Here is a 23,075-nt window from a genome sequence, read left to right on the forward strand (position 1 = left end):
TGGAAAACCATCAAAGTCACATTAACCACACAGAAGACAAAGGACAACAATGAATGGCAGCCACCATTTTGTGTTCTTCCAAGTGGAGGATTACTTTTGTGTTCTTCCGATTATATTTTAGGTGTGTCATGGAACTGACAATTCTGTCAATTAGTTAACGTTAACCTCAAGCATTGTGTCGGGCTCCACCCTGTACCGAAGGTGTGTTGGACGTTTTACAACAGCAGAGTGCCAAACAGCGCCACAGATGAATTAGCATTTTTTTTAACCTTGCTCTTATTGATGATTCTTTGTCCTGTATATTGTCTCACCTCATATCCTGTAATGGCGATGAGGTGCATGGAGTCATTGACAGCTTTAAGTATGCCCAAGATGGATGTCAGAGCCTCTTGCAGGTCATCTGTTCCCTCACAGCCTTTACTGTACTTAAGCATTTCCTGCAGGAAGCCAAAAAAAAAAAAAAAAAATACAAATCCCTTTTTAACTACAACAATTCTAGTTTGTGGCTAACAGACGACAAGTTACTACCTTCAGCAGCAGTTGGTATTTAGTGATTCTCTGCACAGGCTTCAGTAAATAGGAATCCAAGCCAAGTTTGTGCTCCAGCTTTTTCTGACACTCCTGGTGAAGATTGCAAAATAAAGTTCATCAAACACTCAAGCCAAGGATAAACACGGGCATGTGTTGACAGTACCTGGAAGAAGACTGAGTCGGAGCACTGCCTCCAGAGGCTTTCGGAGCGAGGCTTGTTGTGACAGTACTTCTCGTAGATCTGCAGGTCTGTCATCTAAGCGAGGAGAGAGAGGTTGTGTCGAGGAACCGTTAAATAAAGACTCAGGTTTTCCACCTTCTCGCACAATGTCTTCATTCACTCACCCTTTCCAGGAAACATCTCCCAACTAGCTCTGGACAGTCTGCATACAGCTCCAACTCCCTGAGAAACGTCCTGCAAAACAAAGATGGATGAAGGTGCTGATTAGAGTTTTACTGACTACTCACAATGATTGATTTTTGTGTCCATTTTAATAGTATTGTGGAGGACAAAGAAAACTATCAAATCAAATGCCCTATTTGGAAACCAGGCAAAAATGTGGACAAAACAAGTTAAGCTCAAAAACTGAGGTTTAACAATGAACTTGCAAGACTTCACATGGTGCCTCTAATTTGCTATCTCTTTGGCTTTTCTTGTAGAGCCACCACACCGCAGGCTAAGATGGCAATTTTTGGGGGATAGAAACCACAGACCCAGAAATGGAACTAGAGTGACAAGTACTGTATTTGACCAGTATGACTGTTAAGACTTTAAAAATGTTACTTAAAAACTGTCTGTACACTTCTTTTAAGGTTTTATAATGACAGCAGTCTTCCTAACACTTCACCAGCACTAAAAAAGCAGCCTGTGAGAAAGATCATGTTTTAAAATAAACATTGTGGTGGAGTTTGTTTCAAGTAGTGCAAACAAGGGTTAACTGCATTATTACAGTATGCCAGGTGATTCTTGTGTTGCCACTGTAACAGCAGATTCCAAGTGTGTGTAGCAGCAAAAGTACTTGGAATCAATTTATTTTTTAGAGCCATTCAATTTGAACCTCAAATTAAAGGTTGGCTCATCATTAACAGATAGAAGGGCGCTCCCTCACCTCTTGTGGAAATGGTAGATTTCTGGCATGTTTCCAAACAAAACCTCCTTTTTGTTCTGCAAATGGGGAGGGATGAGGTGCGCCATGGCTGCGTTATCCATCTCGGAGGCATAACCCTGCAATAAACACAAACTTGGTTAATATTGATTGGGACACAAGCACATGCTGCGTATGCGCAAAGTGTTGTGGGGTGGTTAAATTACAACCTGTAAGACACACAGCAGCTCCTCCACATAAGCCCTTTCGGTTTCTAGCAGCTCGTTCATAACGTGCCTGCAAACGGGGAGAGAGTTTCAACTGGAGTGTGGCGGGAGTGGCTGTGTAAATTCTAAACACCTGTAGCAGCAGAGTGCAATTGAGGTGACAGCTCAAGGAGTTTGCAAGATCACAAAAGCTGTTTATAGTAATTACGGAGTTGCCCACCCAAGAAACTGAATTGAACAATAAACATCGGAGGTAACTTGGAATTGCTGTGTCGGCATGATAGGGACAGAGGCCCTCACCCCACCTAGCCAAGAGGGGAGGGCAGCCCGATCAGCAGACACTACTACGTCCAGGGACACAGCCTTACTGAAGCGCCCCAAAATCAGCCACCAGTAGGCACCCACCGCCGCCCCTCTGGCTGGAACAGGGCGCTCCAATGGATGTCAGCTGCCAAGGTATGTGGCCAGGACAGCCCAGGCATTTGCCAAACCCCCAAGGCGGGACAAAAGGAAGAACCCCACCCCCACGTCCACACCACAAACAGGGGGTCAAGAAAGTCAAACATCCGTCCATAGTGTAGTCTCGTAGCTCACCTCCTGAGCACTGCCAGGTTCTCCTCCTCCTCCGATAGAGAGCCGCGTCTGGGTTTACCCTCTCCATTCTGCAGGTGCCTGTCTCCCTTGGGAGGACAAATCAAAGTATTAGAGTGACATTAACAGTGTATATACACAGATAAAATCATAACTTCACCCACTTTCTCACAACTTTCATTGTTTCCCTCAGAGTGGCTTCTGTCCAGTTTACCTCTGTGTGCTGAGGCAGGAAATTAGCGCAGAGTCACAACACAGATATGTGGAGATTTTGAAAAAGAACATGCAAGCAGGTGTTTCACACTGCTAAAAATGCAGTGAGACCGACCAGGTGAGCTGAGAGGAGATTTGATGAAGGCTTCGGGTCTGGGCGCGACCGGCTGCACTGGCCTGGTCTGCTTGGCTGCAAGCTTGTTCAGACTGACCCTTCTCTTGTCGAACATCTCCTGCATTGATTCCTGCTTTTGGAACACCTTTTCCACTTGGTCCTGTTCGGCAGCGATAAGAGCATCGATGTCATATTCGAACAGCAATCGCCCGAATCACTTCCTGACAGCAATAGGTACCCTGAGCTGCTGGTCGAGCACTGCCTCATAATCCGTCCAGATGCTATTCAGGTCCAACAGTCTATCGTGGCCTGCGTCAGCCAGAAATCCCTCCACCTCCTGCAGAGCTGACTCAGCCCCCTCATGTGATTGACACTTGTCCACTGGCTGAGAGGCCAGCAGGTAAATACCATCATCGCACCACTTCGAAGCCTGTAGAGGACGGTGAGACATGAATGAACACATGAAAACTGTTCATGTGTGTGTGTTTATGTACGCACGTGTCGCTCACCCTCTCCAAGCAGCGATGCAGCTCTCGGGCTTTGAGGAGCAGCTCCTTCTTAGCCTTCAAGTTGTCGCTCAATCCCTGGCAGAGCGTTCGTAGCTCGCTGCTTTTCGGCACAATGGAATCCTGAGCGTAGTGAGCCTTCTGGATGAGGTCATCACCTTCACCGGCCAAAGCCAAAGCTCTGTCCAATGCCTCCTGTGGACCACAAACACAGATTTTGTCAACCTTTAAAAGAGTGTGGGAAACATTGATCAGGCAAGTATTTATGTGTTTAAAATGGAAGGAGAACCGTGCAGTTTCTTTTAGTCAATAACAAAAAAAAAAACAATATAATGAAGTAATCTCAGGTTTAAAAATGCATTTTTCCTTTATTTTTTACAGGCTGCAGACAAGTCCAACCAGGAGAGGGATCACTTTGAAAGCAGCTACTGCACAGGCTGATATTTAATTTAATCAAACAATAATATTCCAGTATTGAAACATAAAGTTAGCTTGGCTAATTTAAAGAGCTGGGCATTTTACAAAAAATTTGCGGTCCGTTGATCACCTTCCGCCGTCCGTTTACCTGTCAATTTGTCGAGCCGGACCAAATAGTAATCGCCTCTAGGACGGTCCGACTATCATTTTAAACGGGTTTTCGTTCGCGTTTCCGACGACCAACGCCGACAAACTACCACTAGCACCCCCGCCTCACCGCGGCCGGACTAAATGCATCTCCTTTTAGCACCTTCCAGGACCTTTTTGGAGCTTTATGTACCTTTAAGGACCTCAGAAGCCTTGTCGCATTTAAAGGAGCCAAATTTAGTCTGCCCACGGTGAGGCTTCCATTGCATGGTGAGTCTTTCGTTTCAAACATTGCCCAGTGGGGGTTGAAATTAGCAGATTACGTAAACGGAAAAAAATGGGCTTCCGACTATGCTTAGTCAGACATACTACGCGGACCGGTCCGTCACATATACTGTAGGTGGTATGCCCAGCTCTGCCATTTTATAATATTGTATTGTTTTGTGCCTAATCTCAAATCCACCTCCACATGTCACTGAGTTGGCAAAAATGTCCACCCATTGAAATATAACAACTTAGGTTTTACTTTGTTTTCTTTATTTTTTACAATCTGCTTTGTCCCCACTGAGGTCAACTGGCATCTCCCACGGAAGAGGTGCACCACTTTTTAAAAACAGCTAGCACTACATACTAGTAACTAGTTTAAATGGTAAATGGAGTGCATTTATATGGCGCTTTATCTACCACCACAGTGCCGAAAGTGCTTTATAGAAGCTCACCCATTAACTCCGTAAACCTTCGATCAAGACGTAATAATATTTATGTTTAGTGTATACATCACTTACGCAGACTCTCTCCTCGTAGGCGGTGAGATCACTGAGGATTTGGTCAGCGTGGACGTGGCTGATCCCCACCTCGGAGAAGGTGGCCAGTTTCTCAGACAGCTGATCCAGCAAAAGCCTCACCTTGTGGCAACAAAACCCATTCGAAATGAGCAAGAGAAAACTCAGCGCTGCCAATTCATTTGATTGACTCACCTCCTTGTAGTCATCCTCAAAGTGGCGCAGCTGGAGACACTGCTCCAGTTTGACCCGGTGCTTCCCCCAGAACTCGTCAAAAGCCCTTTCAGTCTCGTCCAACTGAGACAGCAGTCTGGTAAAGGGCAGAGAAGGAGGCAATGGTGGGAAAGTTAAACAACTCAGCTGGAATGCTGATGGAGTGTTCAAAGAACCTAATGCCAGTTGACCTGAAACCATGAGTCTTCAGTGTGCTCATTAGCCCAAAAAAACATCACCAGTACCAGTTCAGCTTCAACAATGTCAAGACAGCTAGCAACAAGGGAACTCTTTCATCATTAATCTCCCTTACAAAACTAGACAGTCCATGGACGCCTATTGGGAACACCTGTACAGTCATGTGTGATCTAAAAAATGAGATAACAAAATTCTGCCATTGCAAAGTAATCTTTCCACCTCTGCACTGTTGCCAGGTTCTCCAGTTCGTCCTGGTTCATGTTGTGGTCAGGGTTTTGCATCAATGGTTCATTGATGCTCTCTAACAGCTGGCTGCCTTGGCTCAGAGCCACCAGCAGATCATCCTGGACAAACACATACAGACAATCAACTATACTACACATATAAATAAGTTGATGAAAATGACAAATACTTACCTTCATCTTGTCTTTTTTGCAGCCGTGCGCACTGAGGAGGAGGGTGGTGGCCTGGGTCTCATTGGGGAGTTCTGTTTCGGCCAGCTCAGTGCCAAACGACTGCAAGGCTTGGGCCATTTTCTTCACCATCAATGCAAAGCCCTCGATAGCCTGCAATCACAATCAACAAGAAGATGGGTGCCAGAAAGCTTGCCATCATCAACAGATATTTATGCCTTTTCATGGTCATTTGCTAACAATGTTGACTGCTCTGACTATACCATTGATGGGAATTAATGAAGTAAAAATACTTTGTTACTGTACTTGAGTAATGATTTGAATGAGTACTTTTACCAAAGTTTTTTTTTCAAACAACTAATTACACTTCTACTCAAGTACAGAATTTGAGTACTTTTCCCAACACTGGTTTATACCTCTTGTTTCATGTAGCCTACTGCTGCCTGTCTTGAGCAGGATCCTCTTGGAAAACAGACTTTTAATCTCAGTTGAATTTATTTCTTCTGTTTAGACAATTGTAAAATAAACGTAAAATATTTGATTTCATTTTAAATTGAGCAAAAAAAATGACACTAATACTGACTGCATCCAACTTCCAGTCGACACTTGTTGATATATTAACCAATATTTTTATTAATGGTGTGCAGGTGATTTTCCTTGTGGTGAAAATCCACACATTCAATACATTATGATAAACCTTGATAGTTTATAATTGGCTGTAGTAAATATATACTACAATAGTGAAAAAAGTCACTGAGAATAAGAGACAGAAACATATCCTGCAGCGCTGGGAAATCCAGGTCCAGAAAGTAAAAACCCTGCCACACTTTGGCTTTAGCCACAGGTGCTTCTACTCAACCGGCAGGTACAGTAAACGAGCTCAGTTGATTAGAAACACCTGCTCATTAGTGTCATAATAGTCAAAAGTCCATATGCAGAATTACTTCAATAGTCGAGAGATCAAAACGTAACATTGCAGGGGATGGAGTGATAGCACAGGCTACAAACACGAAAGCAATATTGCAAGTCAAATGTTGCTTCAAATGTTTTTGTGCGTCATAAAAAGTGTGTTGATGCATGTACATACGGTGCGGTGAGTGATCCACTTCTCGTGACAGTACGCCTGTGTTCCCCCGAGGTCCTGGCTCAGCTGTGTGTGGTCAACGTAGGAGTGAAGCTCACTCACCGAGCTTAACATGATCACCTGAAACAAAACCACAAAATGTGACCCCTACACAGCTTACACACGCAGTACATTCTCCAATAGGACAAAGGGTAAATAAAGTGGAAAGAGTGTCACATACAGGCACTTTCATTTTGAAGTCATCCTTGTTGAACTTGAAGAGGATGTCAGAGAGTGTGCGTTGCAGGAGAGTGGTAGGCCTCAGGACCAGAACCAGCTGGAGGTTTCCAGGGAACGCGCCCTGGGGTCATAGAGAGGACAAGATCCAATAAACGAGCCGTATCAAAAACCTCAATTGACAAAGACAATAATGCTTGATTTCCAATTCTGATTTATGGGCCACCTAATGAGCTTGGCACTTAATAGGGAGCAGACCTGACTGTGAAATACAAACACCTTCATATATTGACTCATTTTATCCCAACGACATATTTATGTCATTTCACAATGGGTCTGAAAAAGTCTGGTACTCAATGAGTTAACACGGACATACATCACTTCTGACGGGGCATTATTGTAAAGGAGACAGGAAGCTCGTCATCACCAGCCGTGTGGAACAGATAAAGCTGATTTAATTTAAAACAAGCAAACATCCTCCATCAGTGTCTTCAGAGAGCAGCTTTGGTGGTAATTAATCACGTCCCGTTTCATCTTTTATTGTACTCTTCTCTCCCTCCTCAGTACAAAATTGATTGATTCAACTTGAAACAAATACACTGCTATCTGAACATTTTGAACCAGTCAGAGGTGCAATAGATGTGGCTGGGATAGCCATGGTGGCAAGACGGAAGATCCAGCAAAGCTCTTATTATTAGGATGATGTCACTTTCTGATATCATCACTCTTCAAAGACATAATCCAATTCATCATCCAGTGGCAATAATTCAGAGGAAGTGAAAACGGACGGAAACAATATGATTCCATTCACCTAAATCATACAGTGAAACCTATAGGGTTGAACACAATCCATTCCAAAGCGCTGGTCAACAACTGATTGGTTCATACAAATATGTTTTTGTCAACTTCTGATTGGTTCAGATAGGATCCATTTTTTTCCCTGGAGGAAACAATAGAAATGGAAAATATCTGTTACAAGTGTGGGATTAACCCGTAATCCCGATGACCGGTGCTGGACACTGTGACAAATGTGAGGGATGATTACTTCCTGGAAGGTGAATCACTTCACATAACGACGAAACATGCTGACTTTTTGGTGTACATTTGTTCAGTACTGTTGTTACCTTAGCCATAATATACTGAGCAGCTGGGATGTGTCACTTACGAATTCTACGGCTCTCATCACATTTAACCCTTGTGGAGTTAATCCTTTAGCTCTTCACTTAATATTGCGTTTGTGGAATATGAGTTAGGCAGCAAGATCCACCTCTTTTTTGCCACCAATCGACCAATCACGGCTCAGCTTCAAAAAAGAGGCCAGCCGTGATTGGTTGTTACCTGAGTAGTTGTGATGTCATTTTCAGTCCACAGAAGTGACAAAATGGCTGCCCCCAGATAGCTAAAAATGGGTGGATTAACTCTTATTCCACAAACGCAATATTTATCAGAATGCCTTGTTTCAACTAGTGGTCTTGCATAGGACATATCCTTGAAAAAAATATATGTTTGGGTTGATTTCCTCTTTAAGTCTCACGAAATACTGTTTGCAGAGGTTTGTTTCAGTTGTTTTAGTGCGACAATTTGAATTCCAAATTGGGGCACCACAGGCGCTCCTTTTGTTTCTTTGACACTTTCACGGCTTGAAAACATATCTACCTTTTTTGTACAGGAAAAGGTCAAACGTGGCCATTAACTCCACGGGTTAGATCGGTAGATGGCACCCGGAGGGACACAAATGGACTCCTGCTGTACCAGTAAGCATATGCCTTCCTCAAAGAAGCAGGTGCAGACATTCACAAAACAAAGAAGCCACCCGCTGAGCGAACTCACCGCAATCCGAAGCAGAGTCCCTTTGACAGCCGCCCATCGGTCCTGCCGACGATCGATGACGAGGATGAAGCCCACGTCCGTTGATGGCAAACTGGCACACACACAATGAGGAAAAATCCATTTATAGTAGAAATAGTAGAAATCTAACTTCAAAAAGAGTTTGGAAAAAAACAGCAAGCGCACAGTATTCCTTTAAGAGACAAGTGATGAAGCCACGTTGTGTTATTGTGTGGCTCTTCTTATCTTCTCAGGCAGGGACGTACCCCCCCCCCCCCCCCAACCCGCTCACCCTCCACCACGGCCTCTTTGCTGTCACTTTACAAAGTCACTCATATCTTACCAGCATGCATTGGGAGTAACATGAACAGAAATCCTTAGTGCATCTGCTCATTGCATTAAGCAGCAGAACAAATGAGCAGCCTCAAAGCTAAACTGATGCAGTGGAGCTGGATTGTTCGCAAAGGTATTGTAGATCCCGGCGTGCAAATACGGTAGTTCATGTGCTCAGCCAAAGCCCCGCCCCCTCATCCAACAGTCATCCAGTCAGTGATGGAGATTGCTCGAACGTGAGCCAATCACAAAGGTTGCTGCAAAGTGACGAGTCGCTGTCGTAGCCAGAGAGCGAATGTAAACAGACACGAGGGGGGGAAGGGTGGTCCAAGACACGGCCCTCGTAAAAAAGGTTTTATGGTTATCTGGTCATAGAATTATCTTTCTGTTAAATACACCCACTGGCCTCAACCATGGGTGCTTATTTAAAAATGAATAATAATTCTGACTGACACTCAATTTGTAAAACAAAAATCTGTGGTGTATACTGCATCAGAGCTGTTTGTAATATTTTGCCTCTTGGCTCTTAGTATGATGCGGTGCTGAATACTGGTACTTTAATATTCAGTTCCGGTATTGGTATGTAAATAACAGATACTAAAATGAAAATTAAAAACCCAAACAACTACAACTACAAAATAAAAATGCTAGGTACATTTTGATGCAAAAGTTGCAACCATGTTATTATATTTTTAAATAAAGCACATATCTAGTTCTTGAGTCATGGTGCACATTTGGATATTAATTACATAGCATTTTTCAAAAATGTATTCTTCATCAGTTGGTCTACTGATCATTATTCAAACAAGCAGGAGGTGCTTAAAGTCACAGTACACGTCAGACAAAGCCCCCCGAGAGGAAGATGACATCACACCCACGATGAACAGTAACCTTGAAATGAAACACTTAAAAGTCAATGTAGAATAATACTACACACTTAAATGCAATTAAAGACTAAAATGATTGAATGATAAGGTGTAAATAAAGGAATGTTTGATTATGGCGGTCTTACACATTTACCCCTCCCCCCTTCATCCAGTTCCCCAGTGACACCCTGCAGAAGACTGATAACGACACTGGATTATGACTGATTAATGCAGGACTCATGACCCTTTTCCCCCTTGCTATACAGTACAGCAGGTCTTTCAGGCGATCCATTTTTGTGGTACTGGTTAGCAGAACTGGGCATTTTACTAAAAATCTGTCGTCCGTCATCCCGTCAGCTGCAAGGGTACCCTTCCGTCGTCCGTCATTTTACCCAGGCGGAAAAAAGTACCTGTCTACTGTTAAACGGCCGTCCGTCGGCGAGTCCGACTAAACTTTCATTTTCACCCTGAATTGGTTGCCAGCCAATCACAGGGCACACAGAGACAAACATCCGCACTCACAATCACACCTAGGGGCAATTTAGAGTGTCCAATCAACTTACCATGCATGTTTTTGGAATGTGGGAGTAAACCGGAGTACCCAGTGGAAACCCACGCTGGCACGGGGACAACATGCAAACTCCACACAGGGAGGCCGGAGCTGGGATTGAACTCACGACCTCTGAACTGTGAGGCGGACGTGCTAACCAGTCGACCACCGTGCCGCCTCCTCTGCTTTTTCTTTTCTCTCAATTACTCTCCATCCAGTAAAGCTCAGTGCTCCCAAACATGTTGTGGCACAGCGTGGAACTACACTGAAAGCACTCAACTCTAAAGTTGGATTTACCTGTACGTACAGTATACTATAAAAAAACTATAATAAACAATAGCGTAAAAAAATATTAATAACATCATCTTAATTAAAATAATGTGACAGTGAGATGTCAAGCGACCTCACCTGGGTACACTTGTCAGGTAGGTGAGCACATTGTGAAACTCCCTGTCCGTGATTTCGCCGAAGGAGGGGAATTCTGGGAACACAATGATGGGGCTGCCGTTGTCTCCTCTGCCTCCTAAGCAAGAGCAAAGACACATACTGTAAGATACAGTACTGTAGTACACACAAAAGTAGTTGTTGCTTTATGATGTGTTGTTGCTTTTGTTTTAGTTGTTTCTGTATCTTGCAAGTCCATCTGAGCTACTTGTAACAATGACCTCATCAATTACATTCATATTTTCTTATAAATAACTCATTTATTTACAGTAAGCTGCAGCACAGTCCATTAACACATCTCATCATTTATTGTACATTATACTTGTTTATTTCATGGTTATTTGTTCCCTTTCTTACTACTTGATGTCCATTATACCAGATTAATAATTAATACTAAAATACCCGGTGCTGTGTGATGACAATGACAACCAAACTATTTTTCGGCACGCTGTCTCACTCCCTCTGTTTAACAGCTGCTCCGTCAACGCCTGTGCCCAGAATATCAATCTGTCGGCTTGCCCATTCTTTTTTCCCGTCACTACGGCAACAGTAAGTGTGCGGTCATGGTTCTAATCAAGTCTGTAAAATGGTTCCCAACACTGCTGCTGACTCAAGGTCACCAAGGGGATGTTGAAAAGGCTTGCAGGTATAGAGATCCTATGCCTCAAAATACAAATTATATATTACATATGAGTGTGTATACAGTATATACAATGTTGGTATATAGTCATAAATGACAAATAAGCACAGCACTGTCCTTTGCTTTGTGTCTGAAAGGGATGAGGAAGGAGACTAAGCGGTGACATTTGAATGGCAAAAAACTGCCAAGCAAAAATTAGGTCACAGGAAAAGTGCAAACGCAAAATAAAGCTGACGCATGTGTTAGACTGGAAAACTGCTCCCGTCACTGTAACCTGGAGAAGATTCACAAATAAAACCTCCATGACCTCAAGTATTGCCATTAAAAATGGTATTTTTCAGAGTCGCTAAGTGTAATTTTTTCTCGATGGTCCACTTAAGTTGCATTCGGCCACGTTGCTCTGTTATCGTGTGAATATGACTACGAAATGTAGCCTGTCTCTAAATGTGCCTTGTAATTGACTACGATTTCTTTGGAATGTGATCTTGGCTATGGGTAGCATGGGGAGCAAAACAAAACAAAAGTAATTGATGCATTGAGGTGAAAATTGCATTCATAAAAGGAGAAAAGGCAAGTACCAGACACACACACACACGCACACAATGAGTAATGAATGAGTCACCTGAAAGAAAAGCGAACTGCCTCCTGAGTTCAGGAGTGATGTCAGCAGCACGGAGAGGGCTGCTGTCCAATTGCATGATCTCATCTGGAGGGAAGACACAAAAAAATGCAATTAGAAAAGAGAGAAATAATCTCCTTTCTTTACTTGCCATCTATCTATGGCTTTAAGACATAACCTACTTCAGTATTATGAATTACACTGACTGAGATCATGTAAAACATTTTATTTGGTGTTTGTGGGATGAAAACTGGCCAGGGTTCAGCTTGAAACTGGGAGAACAGAAGAAGCAAACAGATCGATAGCCTAACGATCTGTGGTCAAACCAGAGGAACTGGTTGTAAATGTTGCATCAAGAATGTTCTTTGAAAGGACGTTTCCATTGGTGAAGGGGTTTGGTTACGATGAGCATGAAGGTTAGCCTTGAGTTCACTCGATGTAAATTTAACACTCAGCCTGATAATTCTGGAGCTGGGAACCATATTTGGTTATTTAAAGCGGATGTTCAAAACGGAACCTGTGCACATCACTCTGATTTTTCTCATCAGCCAAGATGCTATGATCATAATGACAATTTGACAATGAAATATTAACAGTCTGCAAAGAGTATGGACTCACAATGCACAATGGACGCACAATGTTTTAAGGTGATTTCATGCATAGTTCAGATATTCTATACAAATTAGGCAAAAACCTGTTTACTAATTGCAGCTCAAAGGCAATTGCATTCATGAAAATGATTTAATACAAAGTTATCTACACTTAACAAAATGAAATCAACTTTCTATTTTAAAAAGAATTGATGACGAATGTCAAATCAAATTTAGGATCCCCCCCCCCCAAAAAAACCTGCCCACAACCTGACTGTATAAAGCATTATAAATTATATGCATTATAAATTGTGCATTCGTCAACAAAAGTATGAGGCCACTGTTATTTCACGTATTTTTACCACAGCAGCCATTTTGACATAAAAGTAATTTGCAAGACAAATACAGTTAGGGGGCAAACAATACAAAAGTGATTCCACAAAACTTGTGTCAAGAACGCTTTTTTTTGTTTTCTTTTAAATGTCTGACTCACTATGATATCAGTGGAAGAGCCCACTCCTCCAGAATTAGACTGCACGTCTGTCATCTTTCATCAATGATCGATCGATTGAATCTTGTCACTGTACACAACCAGACGAAATTTGGCCTAAATTATTTGCGCTGCATTGTACGCTATGTGTTATTTTTTTTGCATTGTTCTTTTTGTACTTGTCATCTGGCAGTGACCACATTAGAATAAGACGGTGAACAAATCTGGTAATGATAAGCATCCCGGATTAGACTTGAATGTGTACAGTATTTGTGGTGGTATTGGTGAAAAAGGCTGCGTTCAGATTGCAGGCATACATCGGATTCCAATCGGATTACTCCTCAAATCCAAATTTTTAGGGCTGACTGTCCACACTGTTTTTAGCAAGTGTCCAAATGAAATCTGGCGCTGTTCAGAGTGGGCCACGTTAATGATGCATGCATGTATGCATCTCTCCACAAAAGACGATTCGATATAGTTTTCAATATGTTACTGTAGGTGCGAAACAATTCGAGGACGGGTCGATTTCAAAGTGGAATGATTCAGTTCAGTTCGACTCAGTGGGATTACCATTCGATTTGATATGGTATGGCTCAGTTCGATAGTGTATGATGCAATGACTTTTTGTTGTTATGTTACACACATTTAAATGAATTTGTCAGTATTGTAAATGTGCCAATTCCTTCTAAGATCTCTCCAATAAAAGACTGAACTAGAATGTTAGCACTGATGCTAAGGCCGACAAGCAGCCTGGCAGACAAGTGTCATTCCCTATTCTAGACCAGTGATTTCCAAACTCGGGTGCTGCGTTGTGAATGTATAGTGAAAGGCAGAACAATTGAATGCACTTCCAGTAGCTGGCAGAAGGTACAGTACAATAAACCCATGTATCCACTTATTGCCATTACATCAATACAACAACTAAATCATGGCTTTATACAAGTACGTCAGCTTTGTGTTCTATTAAACAGGCCCAAATTTCACACTGACTCAGTACATTTCTGAGTAAATTGGGATGAGATCATTATTTCAACACACTTATTGTGCCATTTTTGTTTTGTGGTGTCTGCTGAGAGATTATGTAAAATGGGTGCCTTTGCTCAGGAAAGGTTGGGAAATACTGTTGTAGACTACTTAAAGAGAAAATCAACCCAATACTGCATTTGTGGAATATGAGTTAAGTAGCAAAATCCACCCCTTTTTAGCCATCTCAGGGGGCGGCCATTTTATCACTTCTGTCGACTGAAAATGACATCACAACTGCTCAGGGATCAGGCAAAGACCAATCACGGCTCAGCTTCAGAAAATAGGTCAGCCGTGATTAGTCGTTACCTGAGCCCTGAGCAGTTGTGACGTCATTTTCAGTCAACAGAAGTGACAGAATGGCCGCCCCCAGAGATGGCTTAAAAAGGGGTGGATTAAGGCCTTGTCTACACGTAGCCGGGATTTATTTAATAACCGCATATCCCCCCCCGCCTGCATTGGAATACGTACACATAAAAAAAAAAAACGCATCCACACGAAACCGTGGAAGTGCGATTTCAAACGCATGCCAAGCCTCTGGGTGGCAGTAGTTAGCCAAATACTATCCATTCAGAAGGAATTTACCTCCTTTGACGTCACTTCTACGAAACCAAAAACACGGCGCCAAACTCCTTCGGGAGAACCGACAAGAGGTCAGAATTGCTTTTAAACCTTTCAACGAGAAACAGTGATTGGTTGCGGGCAAATAAGTATGCAAAAAGCGCATCGAGAATGGCTATAACCAACGCAGCGCCACGAGAATCAAGTCGCGCAATGACGTCAAAGCATTGTTGTCGCATGGTGACGACGTAAATCTCCGGGTGTAACCATGCACAGCAAAACGCTAATCCGGATACATTCGAAGATATCCGCTGATCTCCACTGCGGCCGGAGTTTTGCGTTTTCACTGAAAAAACTCCGGGACGTGTGGATGATAGGGCTAACCGCAGGCTTATATCCGGCGTGTTCAAAAACCCCGGCTACGTGTAGACAGGGCCTACCTCTTATTCCACAAACGCAATATTTATGAGAATGCCTTGTTTCTACTAGTGGGCTTTCATAGAACATATTCTTGAAAAAAATATGTTTGGGTTGACTTCCTCTTTAAGTAGATTATCCGGCTGTCAGCGTGACAAACACAGAAACACTATTCCCTTTGTTACATTAACTTTTTAAATCTATATAATGAGGTCAAATAACATATTGTTGCTTTAAGGTTACACTGAGGTCATCTCACCCAAATTTACCTTCTATGTCTAAACTGAGAAAGTTTGTCTTGTTATTGATTGCCCTCTATTTGAAGCGATTAACAGTTATTGATTAAAAAGAGACATTTGAGGAGCAGCTTCCATTTCCTCTTTCCTTTTACTGTAACCTCTGGCGAGGGTGTGCACGCAGTGAACAAAGCATCATGGACGTGGAAACGAGACAAAACAAACGGCCTCGGCTCTGATGTTTGTAACTTGGTATAAAGCAGGGCTGCCTCATGGACGATAATGGCCATTTGTTGCCTGAGGTGATGGGCCATCTGTGGGATGCTCATGGGCCCAGCACATGCTGCTCATGCACTCACTCAGTCAGACAACACCTTGGCCCCCGGCAACTCCCACACATCAAATCCAAACACACACCCACTCTGCTTTGTCTAAAAAAAATCCTTCTCTTAACACATGTTGTTTTTGTATTTAATCAACTTTAAAATTGCGTTGGTTACAAATGTAGAAAATTGCAATATACCTTCTTTACAACTCCATCTTTTTGTACACAATATACATTATCTCTCTCTCTATACACACATATATATATATATATATATATATATATATATATATATATATATATATATATATACATATATACATATATATATACATATACATATATATATATATATATATATATATATATATATATATATATACATATATATATATATATATAATAGACTAATGTTAATTATGTGCTAAATTGGTGTCAAATAATAAATGATGTAATTGAAATCATTTATTTTAGTGTGCTCCAACTCCCAGTATTCTTCAATCCAAAAATGCTCGAGCCAACACAACATTATGTTACAAGTGAAACCACTCTACTGTGTTGGGAGTGTCGGGTTTCAGATCTCTTTCTTTTGCGACTTTTCTCATCCTTAAGTATCAGTGATACTACAACGACTCGTAGGGTGACTCAAGAGTCCACGTTTTGTCAAAAACACCTGTGTTCATTAAGCACCTGTGTGTAAGGTTGTAGGGCTCCAATACAAGAGATGCATCAATCAATCAAAAGTAGCATTATTATCTTTGTTAGGGCAAAATCCTTGTATTAGATCTCATTAGGTTGTGCAAGTGTAGTACATAGTGTCCAGTGCTGCCGGTATTGAGATGAGAACAATCCTTTTTTTTTTCCTACAGGGCACAGGGCATTAAAAATATCCGCAGCTGAAACAAAGTGCTGTACATAAATATCAAACATAAAACATAATATCGGTAATAAAAATAATATTCATAATAAATGGAAACAAGTTTTCACTTCCCTTTAAAACAACGCACTATTATTTCACACTGCCATTGAAACACTTATAGACGCACGCATACACACCAGCTGCTGTTTGGGGGGCTAATGTTCTTTAACGGGCTTAACGGCGGGGATTAGCGTCCTGCTCACGTTTGTTGGAAGGGGACGAGTCAAACTTTAGTGGGTCACAGTCACACACCTGGACCGCCTGCCACTACTGACACACTTTCAACAGGTGCCAAATTGCTTTCAGCAACCTGGCCCTGAGTAGACCAAATGCATTTGAATAATAAGAATGAGTATGACAGGGCCTACTCTGTGCTCTCCAATATGTAAGCATATGAATAACGCTCGGGAACAATTTGGGGGAAAAAAAATCTGTTGAGTCAGATTTTTACGCTGATTCAAGCTAAAATTGGCATGCGATTCCAAAATTGCAGTAATTTTTTTTCTAGCACATCAAGTTTTTTTTCTCCACCTCCTACCTTCTAGAAAAGCAAAATTCATATTATTAGCTATAGTAAGACTCTAGTAAGAAGAGCTTATTAAGATTGGACTCATCCACAGCTACGTGGCAACTTGTTTATGCAGCCATGATTGAGAGAGTGTGGTGAGAGGTGTGTGCAGCTCCCAATCGGTCAGTACTATCAATATCTGCAAACAGAAAGCTAGCATAGTAGGAATTAAGAGTATTAGTGCTGGCTTTTCTCTTAACCCTGTAACCATACTTTTATTTTTGTTTTCAAAGCTTGTAACTATTCCATCTTTGTGTTTTATTGACATAAACAATTACATATAAAAAACAAATGTGGATTCTACACCTAAAAAATGTGACATGTGAGAGAAAAACTGTGATCAGTTTTTAATTCTGCACCCAAAAATGAGTTAAAAATAGATGTGAGACTTAACTCAACAAAACAAATGTGTTCTCCATTGTAATGGTCAGGATGGAAGAGGAAACAACAGTTGGACCAAAAGTGGACATCAAATGGAAGGAGATGGGGGAGGGCAAAAAAGTGGAAATTATGGAATGGCAGTCATGAACATTGAGGAAGAGCTATGCCAATAAGCCAATTAGGGACACTCACATTACTTCATAAAATACTGTATATGAGGAGTAGCGTAATGAGGCATTTTGCAAGGAAGAAGAAATAGCTACTACGGACTGAAGAGAATTTTATTGGTTGACTTACCGAACACAATATTAGATACACCTGCACAATCTAATTTGACAGCCAATAGAAGAGCTGTACATCAATGTTAACATATGGTCGCACTTGAAACTAGTCATCTAACCATGTTTAATTTTTGTTCATTCTGAATTTTACCGACATTTTCAGTAAAAATATGTCTCTAAAGTTGCACTAAACCTTGGAGTTCGAACTTCCAAGATGCATGACGTCATGTGTCAGGATGTCTCAAAAGAGAGGTCAGTACAGTGTTCACACTTGGGACACTTATTCCAAAAGAAGGAGCAGCCACAACAGAAGATGTTATGCTACGTAAGTGGAAACACATTAAAAGCAGCACTGTCTTAATTGGACAATGTGACCATTAATAACATCAATTGAGGTTATCTTATTTATACATTTCAATTAATTCCTCAAGAAAAAATGTTTTGAAATGTAAACCAATCAGACAAACAATAATATAACAAAAATATAAAGATGATTCTAACACAGTGGCCTTAGCGTATGGCCTTGGCGTAGGTCTTAAGTTTTTTTTTTTAATCCATTTTTGCTATTGGATGTCATTAGATTGTGCATGTTTACCTAAAGAAGCGGTTAGCGTGATGGACAACACAAAGAGAAGACATCAAACACCTACCACACAACCAGTGGCAGTACCGGGAAAATCTATAGTATTTTTCAACCTCCTCCAGGGAGATGCGCACATGATCCCAGCTCTCCTCTATAGGCTCCAAACACACATGCAGAGATCCAGTCGAGTACTCCACTTTATGACTCTTTGGTTGTCTTTCTGTCTTTTTGTGTACTGATCCTGAATTAACCTCCATCTTCCTTTCTTCCTTCCTCCCCTGCTGTTTCTCATTAGCGCTACTTGTCATTACAAGCCCGTCCTGCTCTTGTTTCCTCTCTAGCTCAACCAAGTCCATCCGCTCCGGTCCCACAGTACTCTGCAGCTCTGAGTCCGCTCCAGTGCAAAAACTAAAGTCCAACTCAACATCCACAAAGGAGCCTGAATCTGACTTCTCTGCTTCCATCCTGCTGCTCCAGACTTGTTGACTGCTCTTCGGCTGCTGCACTTGTTCCAGTCATCACAACAGGTAGCCTCTCATTCGAAAGCCCTCCCCACCCCTATTCTCCACATTCAAAGCACCATACTATAACTGTGTGTACTTCCCAGTCCTACCTCAGGTTACCTTCCCTATAGCAGACAAAAGCTACCTTGTAGCGCTCAAACCCTCCCTTCTGCCCAGATAACGGCTATCTGGGTACCTCTTCCTCCAAAAGGACAATTAGCTGACCACGCCCAGCTCAACAACTCCCCGACAATTCACACTCAATAGCCACATGTTAGTTACATAATCTAACATGATCCCAAAAGAATAAATGAATTATTGGCCTTGTTAAGCATAACGTGAATTTGTGTGTATTAACACTTGTTAGTGCCAGAAAAAAAGTACTATTTGTTGGATTCCGTTATCTTCGACTGCACGCGTTTGATGAAGTAACACGGTCAGGTGGTCAGTGTACGCTGTTCCACTTGGCCGCACTATCTCAGGGGATGTGGACCTGAAATTACAAAGCCTCCATTCTGACAAGCCCATTTAAACACAGTTTGACTCTCCCTTTAACCAGTCACAGACTCTGACCATTGAAAGCCTTCTGCCTTGTTTACAACAGTCAAAAGATTCCATTATTACTAACCCTAAGAGAGTCTTAATTCGAAAGGCACACTCAAAGAAAAGCACTGTTACTCGACTGCAATGTAACAATTAAAGCTCAGTGACTTGGATAGAAAGATACAGTGCACTCCAAAGTCAGTTGGAAAGCTTGAACAAGGCCTGTTTATTACATTGAAAATATGTGTCTTGATGCGTCTGTGTGTGTGTGTATCGATGGGGGTTTTGTTTGCCCAATGTACCCACTACACACATCAGATTATCAGAACGATAAACATTGTGTACGTAAACACCAAAGATAACAGTGAGATGGCCGCATGTGTGCATAAACCCACAGGTTTGTTTGTGATGGTCAATGATTCACTATAATGTGATAAGGAGAATAATTTGAATTGAATCGGACTCTTAGACACATCTTCACATTTATTTGCTCCAAAACTGCATGGCCATGTCGAAAAAATGGCTAAAACAATAGTTTTTCTCCAGTTCATCTTAAAACAGTATTATGTAACAGACCCTATTAAACACATTTTCACATTTGCATTTCAGGCTCAAAAAACGCATTGTTGTGCTAACGAATGGCTTAAAAGACACTTTTTGGCAGTTCGTTTAAACAGGGCCATTAGTTTTTAAATTTTGCATAATCATGTAAACAATGGACCTCATTCACAAAGCACTTCCACTACTTTCTTACTTAGTCTTTCAGACACTCAACTCACAACTCAACCTAATTTATAGAGCACAGCTGTAACAAACTGCACATAAAGATTAAACATAAACTGTGTAGAATCAAATCGACTAGAATAGAAAGCCTCTATTGTCATTGTATGGTGCAGATACAACAAAACGGGGCTTATACAAACATAAAGCCCAACCAATGATAAAACAATAATAATGACAAGCTTGTAATCCTTACAGCATCTATGTGCTCACTGCTCGAAAGTTTCTCAATCCCATGACAGGGAGCTTTGTGATGGGAGTGGCTGGCTTGGCCGGCAGCAGCCAAGTAGCGCAAGATGGAGCTTCAACCGCCGTCAACTTTTCTATTTATATACAATATTAACATTCCAACTCCTTTGTAAGAAACATGTTAAATCTCAAAGCCTTTTGTTGAACATAGAGGGCAGCCAAGCGCTGGAGGAGCTACTTCCTCATCTTTAAAGAGTAACGACTTTTGATGCCGTTTTGATCTTGAAAAATACTAGGAAAGAACAACTGAATATACCTTTTAAACAACGCCAAGCCATCACAGACGGCGGTCATTTTTGCATCAGACGGCATTCCAGTAGCTTGGAACATATTGACCGCGGAAACTGTTAGACCACCTGACCTTTCTTTTGGAAATGCTTAATATGTTGTCAAGCATATGGTCCATTGGCTAGCCGACTTTGAAAGAACCATTTGTATTCGTTTGCAGTAAAAATAACAGCACCTCCAAATTTGAGACCATGGTCCAAAATCAGAAAAAGTTTGAGTACCCTCTCCGGGTCGTGCTGAGATCCTGCCCCAAGTAGAAGAGCTTAAGTATCTTGGGGTCTTGTACATGAGTGTGGGAAAAATAGAGCGGAATATCGATCTTGGCACAGTGTCTGCAGTGATGCGGACCCTGTATTGGTCTGTCATGATGAACGAGCTGAGCCGAAAGGCGAAGCTCTTAATTTACCGGTCAATCTATGTTCCTATACCCTCAGCTATAGTCAAAAGCGATGGATCGAAAGAACATTGTCCCCGGATATCACTGGCTGAAATGAGTCTCCACCACAGGGTGTCCAGGATCTCCCATAGAGAGGTCATACGGGACGACATTTGAGTAGCACTGAGAGGAGAGAAATGAGGTGGCTCAGGCATCTGATCAGAATGCCTCCCGGATGCCTCCCTAGTGAAGTGGTCTGGGAATGTCCCATCGAGAGGAGGCCCCGGGGACGACCCAGGACATGCTGGAGAGAGTATGTCTCTCGGGCGGTCTGGGAATGCTTCAGGATTCCCCGGGAAAAGCTGGAAGAAGTGGCAGGGGGTAGCCACAAACATGGCCCCCATGGTATGTCCCCAGTTTTCAATTAAAAACAGTCTTATGTAATGGACCCTGAGACACATTTTCAGATTTCAGGCTAACAAAAGTGCATCGTCATGTAAACAAATGGCTTAAAGACCACCATCATTTTGGCAGTTCAGTTAAAAAGAGTCTCGTGTAAACAGACCCTGAGATATGTTTTTGCAGTTTCAGCCTCCAAAACTGCCTATTAATTTAAAAATTGGCTGAAATGAACCAATTTTGTCTATTTGTAGTTAAAAACAGTCTCATGGTAGTGACCCAAGACAAAGAAAGTCAAACTGGGGCGTTTGAATTGCACTGAGCTAGTGAGGGTAAATTTTCATCATCCATGTGACGATTACCTATTTCTTTGGAAGATAGTAATTACAAAAAAGTTTTTTTTTTTTTTTTTAAATATTGCATTTTCTATCGACAGTATGAAAAGCAGACGGAAGTTGTCATCCTGCCTTACACACTCTTTTTAGCTATTGTATTTTTCCAAGCAGAGACCAGCCATAAATATTTACGGATGACCTTGAACAGAAAGTAGCAGTATGTTCATCTTGCACTAGAACATATAGACGAGTATCTTACAAAAGTATAGCACAAGGAAAATGTCAGCATTTCTTTCACTCACGTCTCTTAAGGGTAACCATTGGGATCGCATTTTCCCATTTAGAAGCATTCCTCTTGGCTTTCCTCACCATTCTTTCCTCCCTCTGTCTTGCATGGACCACGGGAGGTCTCAAAGTGGAAACACTGAGCCCAATAGAACACCGAGCTTTTCCCTCGCCTTCGAAGCAGCTGCCCCGCTTGCGGCTAAAAAATAAATGACGGCAATAAGTGCTGTGCAGACGCTCAGATTTGTATGCTGGTAGCGTTTGTTGATGCAGCACAGGCTTGGACTTGCATTCCCGCCCCCTTCCACACACACACACGGACACACACACGCGCACCCACACACACTGTGGTGCATAGAGAGACATGGTGGGTGAATTGAAAAGGAAGGCAACATAAGAGAAACAAGGATGAGGTTGACTGGGTGTGATGCCAACCAGTATTTACAGCCCACTCGCACAGCAGTTTTGCAAAGAAGACAGTCTAATGGAGTATGGAATGTGAATTCAGAAAAATATTCGGAAAAACTCCAACCCAACCAGCATATTATGTTCTAACAAGACTGTTGTTGAACTTATTGAGAATGAATCAATCTCCTCACACTTTTTCAAACACAGCAAGAAAACTCACCCAAAAAATGTATGAAACCCTCCACAAAACAGGATACTAATCATGATACTTGATACATGATACTGGCCCCAATGTAAGCAGACAGTAACCTTGGCCCAGGCACCACTTCTCTACAAAGCTTTGAAGAAAAAAGGTTTTGTAGTTTTAGGGTTAGTGGAGGTTTGTCGAAGTTGGTAGTCGGAAACGCTAACGGAAGCCCATTTGAAATGATAGTCGAACCGGCCTAAAGGGGTTTACTATTTGGTGCGGCCGGACAAAATGACAGATGAACGGACTGCGGAAGGGTACCCAGGCTGTA

At 41.9% G+C, this 23,075-nt stretch overlaps 1 protein-coding gene across 9 annotated transcripts in view; it reads right to left on the minus strand.

The window, feature by feature from the left end:
* The window catches only part of mcf2lb (mcf.2 cell line derived transforming sequence-like b), a 36,346-nt gene that overhangs the window by 9,435 nt on the left and 3,836 nt on the right, over positions 1-23,075 (minus strand). For 6 of the 9 annotated variants that reach the window (XM_086051645.1, XM_086051641.1, XM_086051650.1 and 3 more), the window contains exons 2-21: positions 12,021-12,104; positions 10,723-10,837; positions 8,569-8,659; positions 6,743-6,862; positions 6,526-6,642; positions 5,442-5,591; positions 5,245-5,369; positions 4,810-4,924; positions 4,618-4,737; positions 3,272-3,463; positions 3,001-3,192; positions 2,763-2,922; positions 2,599-2,657; positions 2,438-2,523; positions 1,847-1,913; positions 1,641-1,756; positions 877-946; positions 695-787; positions 529-621; positions 312-437 (exon numbers count right to left, since the gene is read on the minus strand). In XM_086051645.1, coding sequence (XP_085907771.1) covers positions 312-437; positions 529-621; positions 695-787; positions 877-946; positions 1,641-1,756; positions 1,847-1,913; positions 2,438-2,523; positions 2,599-2,657; positions 2,763-2,922; positions 3,001-3,192; positions 3,272-3,463; positions 4,618-4,737; positions 4,810-4,924; positions 5,245-5,369; positions 5,442-5,591; positions 6,526-6,642; positions 6,743-6,862; positions 8,569-8,659; positions 10,723-10,837; positions 12,021-12,104 — 2,291 coding nt within the window. Of the gene's footprint in view, positions 1-311; positions 438-528; positions 622-694; positions 788-876; positions 947-1,640; positions 1,757-1,846; positions 1,914-2,437; positions 2,524-2,598; positions 2,658-2,762; positions 2,923-3,000; positions 3,193-3,271; positions 3,464-4,617; positions 4,738-4,809; positions 4,925-5,244; positions 5,370-5,441; positions 5,592-6,525; positions 6,643-6,742; positions 6,863-7,114; positions 7,274-7,903; positions 7,954-8,568; positions 8,660-8,908; positions 9,077-10,722; positions 10,838-12,020; positions 12,105-23,075 lie in introns of those variants that run through there. The other 3 variants (XM_086051648.1, XM_086051646.1, XM_086051649.1) reach the window with 3 other exon arrangements.

Source organism: Filicampus tigris, chromosome 14 (genome assembly GCF_054856515.1).
Source record: "Filicampus tigris isolate MCC_2025a chromosome 14, RoL_Ftig_1.0, whole genome shotgun sequence".
NCBI classification, from domain to species: Eukaryota; Metazoa; Chordata; class Actinopteri; order Syngnathiformes; family Syngnathidae; genus Filicampus; species Filicampus tigris.